Here is a 7,280-nt window from a genome sequence, read left to right as displayed (position 1 = left end):
TGGGTCAGTATCAACCAATAGCAATCCAGGGCCATGTACAACTTACATTGTTAACAACAAGATCAATGCAAGCACTAGTAAAGGACCTTGGATCGTTAAATAGGAGGCCTGAAATAGTCGTCTAAAATGGTAAGTCTGTCCATGATATACATGGTAAATCTTTAGATTCTTGAATCTTAGGCAATCGAATGTATTTTTAATTTAGATAATGCCGAATTTTTTTTACTCGAAGCCAAAGAAAAGTGTGCATTTTACATTTTAGCATAAGTTATAACATTGCATAGTTGATGTCTAAGGTCTAAAGCTCGTTTTCTCTACCTTTTTATACCAATTAATCCTGAAATACTGTAGTTTATTACATTCAGATGACTCAAATAAATACAAAATACTGTATTCAAGACACGATTGTTCTGTCTTGTACGATTTTCAGTTAAACTTGGCGCCATGTTTGTCTGGAGATTTTGAACCAATGCTTCTCAAAATCACGAATATATTATTCTTATTCTCTCTCTAAGTCTAGAGTCTAGTTAATTGAAGCTATAGTTCGCTAAAAAGACTAAATTATCTTCACGTTTTTGAGATGTAGAGATGATTGTCTGATGCAAGCTTTTTACAAGCATTTCTCCTGGAACGAACTTTCTTATTTAAATCGCATGATTTTTGCTTAAAAAAAGTATAAAAAGAAGGCAGCTCTTGCCATTAAAGTAGCTACGATTTTTTTGCTTATATTTTCGCTATTTTGAATGAATTTTATTTATTCGTGACATGGAGGAATACTCGCCTTCTTCTTCCTTCTTCTTGCGTGATTCGTGATATCAATCGAGTTACCTATATTTTGCTGCCTTGAAAGAGTGACACAGCTTGTAATATTTATTCTTATTCTCTTATTTTAAAATTACGCATTCCGAAACCATGCAAAATTTATACGTTTTCCATGCTTCTTATTTAGTTGGTATATTGCATGACTTGTACATGCAAATAAGCATGTATTTAGATTAGAAGCTATTGTATATAAAGGTCAAGTATTCATGCTGTCTGATTGGTTGGGCTATTGCTTAGTGTCAGCTAAATAAAGAACTCATCATGCAAACGCTTCCCTTAGTTAGTCACTATTTAAATTCCTAGCTTAGTGACAACTTGTCATTCAGTCGATAAAAAGACCACACGAGACTGGAAACAGTGACCTTTGGACTCTATAAAGTGCATCAAATATTATCCTCTTCCCTCCCCTCTAAGAAATGAAGTCTAGTTTCTTTGTTGCTCAGGGCTAGCCTCAATTCAATATGGAATTCTTTTAAATATTTATATGTTCAAATTTTGTATTTCAAATTGTTTGTATTGTCAGCTGAGCATTCTTTACTTTACCATTGGTATGTGTGAATATTTAGACACTGAAATAAGGCTGTAGTGCACAAATCCATTTTAAACACCACGACTTGTGGTTAGATGTATCCCAATTGACTCTTCTCGAAAGTATTGTAGGTAGGAGGTGGCTTTATTACATGAAAATACAAAAGATATCACACTTTTTCTTGATGGTATTTGTGGCATTTCTTTTGGTCTTGGGATGACCTATTGCTTGCTATCAATCACGTGACTTTTTGGAGTTGACTAGGGGGCAAACAAGCAGTTGACTGAGGAGCAACTAGCGGATGTTAAGTCAAAAAATGTCAAAATAAGTCCTCAAACCACAGGTAGCCCAAGCTTAGTTTCTGTGGTGTCATGTTATAAGGAAAATATATGGTGATTCATCAAAAATTTCAATAAAATCATTGAAACATGAAATAAAGCCTTGAAAGTTTACCCGATCATTGAGAAATAGCACTTCTTTCGCTCTGTGTGGTTATTTTTTAAATTTAGCCCGTTTTAAGGATTTTTCCCCCCACCAGTATTTCTTAATTTTTGATGGATCCCCATACATCTCCTCATAACATGACACCACAGAAACCAAGCTTGGGCTACCTGTGCTCAAACTATTGTATTTGACTATTTCTACGACATGAAACCAGAAAACAAGAGATCAAAAAAACCTCCAAGATTCTACAAGACATTAAAAATACAGCTATTACCAGAAGTGATGTCTATTGGTATAGAAACCTATTGCCCATAAAAATTGTCATTACATATATATATATACAGCCCGTAAAGTCCTCCACTGATCCTAAATGTAAAGAGCATTGAGATATTTGAAATGCGCTATATAAGAAACTCCCATTATTATTATCTTTTTATTATTATTATCTTTTTATTATTATTATCTTTTTATTATTATTATTATTATTATTATTATTATTTATGTTAAAGCCTATGTTTTCATCATTAATTATCTTTATTGGTTTTAAACATTGTGTAGTTCCAGAAATAATTATTCATACCCAACCCCCCTCCCCACAGAGGAATTTGAAATTTCTGGGGGAGGGGGGGGGGTAAGAGAAAGAACAAAATTACAGAGTTTGTATGGAAGAAAATTAGAATTTCTGGGGGTAGTGGGGGCTGAAAAATCCTCAGTGTGGGGCATGGATAATTTCTGGAACTATACATTAGGCATAAATAGATAGATAACAAATTTAGGCTGCGTTCATAATGTATGACAGAGGGGGGAGGGGGCAGGTGAAATTTAGGGGGGAATTGGAAAAAATTTTACCAGTAAAATGAGGGGGGTTTTGAAAAAATTTTTCAAAGAATTGGGGGGATGCAAAATTTTTAGAAGAAGCTACGAGAGATTGCCCGGGGGGATAGTTATTTTTGGGGGGACTTCAAGGGGGGGTCTTAAGAATTTTTTTGTCTTTTAAAGATTTCACCTGCCCCCCCCCCCCCCCCCCCCTTTTCCCCTCTGCTATACATTATGAACGCAGCTTTACATTGCACAAAAGTAATTACAAATATATACAAATTATTGAGACAAACTACAAATTATTGCATTTTATATGCAAAAATAAAAATTAGAAAGTAAAATGTTAACAATGTTGTTGGCAAAAAATTAGATAGCAGTTGAATGTTTATGCAGATAATCCAGTATTTTCTCCAAAACTCCTTGAGGTTTTACAACCTTTATAAAATAGATTCATGCTCAAGAAAGCTAGATAGACCTCTTTACCTTGGTTGCAGTGTTTTCCCATTTCAAACCACATTTCATTCCCTTAAGTATAATTTTGTTGTTTAGTGGTTGTGGATAAGAATACACATGAATATGGATATTACTCAAACTAAGAATCTAGTGTATATCAAGGAAAAAATTATATATTTTCAAGTCACTCATGTGAACAGCGTAGTAGTATGGTTGCAGTATTTTTGTACTACTCTTCCCAGTAGACCAAGGTAGTTGTGATTTTTTAATCGCCTTCGTAGCGTCTGTTATCCGCAATTAAATTTCGAATCGACCACGTGATGCCAATGTTGTACCACGAGCACAAGTTTTTTACACCACGTGATTAAAACTTGACTGAATTTTGATTGCGTGGTGTAAAAAACTTGTCCTCGTGGTACAACATTGGCATCACGTGGTCGATTCGAAATGTACTTGCAGATAACATAACAGACGCTACGAAGGCGATTAAAAATTCACAACTACCTTGGTCTACTGGGAAGAGTAGTATGTGGTCGTCTCTTTTCAGAGAAATAAACATTTGAAATATCAATATGCAAATGAGATGACGTAAATTCAAGAATGTGTTACATTTTTCAGTGTAATTTATGACAAGTGTTCTGAAGTGAAATAACCTAAAAGTGTACAAAAACCATACTTCAGTTATAAGGATGATTTGCAAATAACCAAAAACAGCAGTGCTTTCCACAACAGCATTTTTGTATAATAAATTAGTCTTGAATTTACGTCATCTCATTTGCATATTGATATTTCAAATGTTTATATCTATGAAATGAAAAGACTACATACAAAAATACTGCAACCATACTACTACACTGTTCACATATGAGTGATTTTGAAAGTATAATTTTTTCCTTGATATACACTTAAATATTTTTAAGAGAATAACGCATGGTCAGAAATGGGAAAACATCCCATGCCAGTTTTGATGTAGTTAAGGTTGGAGTGTTTTTCTCACTCATCTCTAGATAAGCTGAGTTCTAAAGCATGGTCCTCACTACAACACAAGCATAAGCACGAGTATAAGCATGAGGATCAAAACATTCTATCCTTCTTATGCTTGTGCTTATGAATCAGTGCCTGGTCCACACTGGCGACAAGCATAATCATAAGAGTGTACATACTCACAGGGAAATTCAGTGACCTTTTTATCTGCTTTTCGAATTTCCTTCAGAGGGCAAAAATTGAGGAAAGATAGGAAATTCCATCACATCCATTCATAGATAAAACACTAAAGTTCCTACCTTTTTATTGAATAAAAAGGTACCTTTCCTAATCATTCAAATTTATTCTTAAAATCTGTGAAAAGTGTAGGATTATTGACGTTGTAAGAAAGAAAAAAATTTGTAAAAGCTGAATTTATTGTGATTTTTAGATTCTAAAATCAGGATTTTACGAGAAAGTAGAATTGCCACGCTGATTCACTGATTTTTATGTCACTGAATTTCCCTCTGAGTATGTACACTCTTATGATTATGCTTGTCGCTTTTTTGCTTGAGTTGAGGTGCACCCCCCCCCCCCCCCCCCTTGAATAAACCTGTATCTAATCCGGGCTGAATAGATATATTGACCACTCCAATAGAGAATTTTCACTCCCATGACAAGGCAGCCATATTGGTGTACCTATTAGTGTACCTGCAACAATAGAAACATTCTGCACAGTTTTTGCCTAAAAATAGAGTTCAATTCCCAGAGGATAGAAAATGTATTATTTTGGTACACTAACATGGCCGCTGCGAAAACACGTGAAAACGCTCTGTAGAGAATCCTAACAGTATTTTCATCTCACATTGTTCTACATCTTTTAGGCAAACTGCCAAACGCCTGAAGAATTCCTTCAGCACGTCCAAAAAAATAACCCAGGTGAAAGCGAATTCTACCAGGCTGTAGAAGAAGTCGTTATAGCACTATGGGACTTCCTGGCAGCCAATCCAAAGTACCTCAAGGGTGGCATCTTAGAGCGTCTAGTAGAGCCTGAGAGAATCATCATGTTCAGGGTCCCATGGAGAGATGACAAGGGTGTGGTTCATGTCAACAGAGGGTACAGGGTAGAATTTAATTCAGCCATTGGTCCATACAAGGGTGGTCTTCGATTCCATCCAACGGTCAATCTCAGTATCTTGAAGTTCCTTGGTTTTGAACAGGTGTTGAAGAACAGCTTAACAACTCTGTCAATGGGTGGAGGCAAAGGTGGTTCTAACTTTGACCCTAAAGGAAAGTCTGACAGCGAAGTGATGAGTTTCTGCCAGTCATTCATGTCTGAGCTGCAACGATACATCGGCCCAAACACGGATGTCCCAGCTGGGGACATTGGAGTCGGCGGCCGCGAGATCGGCTATCTGTTTGGTCAATATAAACGACTTCGTAACGAGTTCACTGGTGTTCTCACGGGAAAAGGCATTGCTTGGGGTGGTAGCCTGATTCGACCTGAAGCAACTGGTTATGGATTGCTGTACTTTGTAAACGAAATGCTTGCCAACAAGGGTCAATCTCTCAAAGGCAAGATTATAACTGTATCTGGGTCAGGCAACGTCGCGCAGTATGCTGCACAAAAAGCGATAGAATTTGGCGCGAAAGTAGTCTCCCTTTCAGACTCTAATGGAGTAATATACGACCCCAACGGCATCGACAAGGCAAAGCTGGCATACGTCATGGAGCTGAAAAACGTCCAACGTGGTCGCATAAAGGAGTATGCTGCGAAGTATAACGTCGAGTACCACGAGGAGAAACGCCCGTGGTTTATTAAGTGTGACGTAGCGTTACCATGCGCAACTCACAACGAAATCAACAAAGCGGATGCCGAGATGCTTGTCAAGAACGGATGTACTTTGGTTGGTGAAGGCGCTAACATGCCAACGGAGCCAGCAGCCATTAAAGTGTTCCAGGATGCGCGCGTGCTTTACGCACCAGGCAAAGCCTCCAATGCTGGTGGTGTGGCTGTGTCGGGACTGGAGATGAGCCAGAATAGCGGGCGTGAGACCTGGACCCGAGAGGAAGTGGATAGCAAGCTAAGCAATATTATGAAGGAAATACACGCAACATGCTTGAAGTACGGGTCGAAACCCGATGGATACGTCGATTACGTTAGAGGAGCCAATATTGGTGGGTTTGTGAAGGTTGCTGATGCTATGATTGACCAAGGCGTCGTCTAAACAAACATTAGAACTCATTTTATTTATAAATTTATCGTATTTTTATGATTTGATTTTTTAACGATTTTTGATGTCTGAGTTTTGAGTTTTGATGATTAAGGATGACGAAAAAAGATTACACCGAACATTTTCTCATAATATTTAATATCTAATACGCCTGAAACTACGGGAACTATGGGACTATTAGGAAATATATCTGATCGTCATCCTATGTCATTGAATTATAAACCAATTTTGATCAAAAATATATTATTTTGATACATATATACTGAAAGAAAAATTATAACGTATTCTCAAAGGGAAAGGTCGAATGGATAAAAAAAACTTTTGCTTTATCAATTTTTTTAGTATATTTGAAATATGTTCAGAACCTGGAAAAATTGATGCACGAGTTTCATGATAATTTGGAAGAATTCAAAAAACTATATGAGGCGATATTACACGGTGCAACGGAGACGCAATCGTTGCCAAAACCTTTCGCAAGGTCTTTGCAACTGATCATGATTGCTGCAACTTATATCGCGACATTTTTTTCAAACTGCGTTGTAGGTTACACGCTGCAATGCTCTTTGCGAGACAAGCTCTAGAGAAAATTGCTCGGTGTAAATGCGCCTTAAATCTTTGTCGTTTTACTTTACCTTACAGTTAACGTTGTGTGATGAAAGATGTGGCGTCGGTGCTGATGCCAGAAAATGTTATGTTGATAAAATCGCGAAGACGTAAAAGAACTTCAGCATTAATGGAGAATTTTCTTTAAAGTTATCGCGTTCGTTTTGGGGAATAATTCGCCTCGTCAGGGCATTGCTAACTCAGTCACAAATCCAACCCTGGAAGTACTGTACCTCTGGGATGAATTAATCGGGACACCGCTAACTCATCAAATATCGAACCCTGAAACAACCTCAGGACTGAACTAAGTCAGGGCATGGCTAACTCACAGATAGAACTCTGAAACAACCTCAGGACTGAACTAAGTCGGGGTACAGCTAACTAACAGATCAAACCCTGAAACAACCTCTGGT

General features: G+C 37.3%; 1 protein-coding gene across 1 annotated transcript; it reads left to right on the top strand.

The window, feature by feature from the left end:
• The first annotated feature begins 22 nt into the window (after positions 1-22).
• Positions 23-6,998, top strand: LOC148910332 (uncharacterized). The gene is made up of 2 exons (XM_089031719.1): positions 23-129; positions 4,915-6,998. Exons 1-2 carry the CDS (start codon positions 127-129, stop codon positions 6,256-6,258), a joined length of 1,347 nt encoding a protein of 448 aa, XP_088887845.1. The 5' UTR covers positions 23-126; the 3' UTR covers positions 6,259-6,998.
• The last annotated feature ends 282 nt before the right edge of the window (positions 6,999-7,280 follow it).

The sequence above is a fragment of the Actinia tenebrosa genome, unplaced genomic scaffold (genome assembly GCF_029948245.1).
Source record: "Actinia tenebrosa isolate PJP-AT-01 unplaced genomic scaffold, QUT_ActTen_1.0 PGA_scaffold17__23_contigs__length_9995812, whole genome shotgun sequence".
Classification (NCBI taxonomy): domain Eukaryota; kingdom Metazoa; phylum Cnidaria; class Anthozoa; order Actiniaria; family Actiniidae; genus Actinia; species Actinia tenebrosa.
This window is presented reverse-complemented; position numbering and strand designations above follow the sequence as displayed.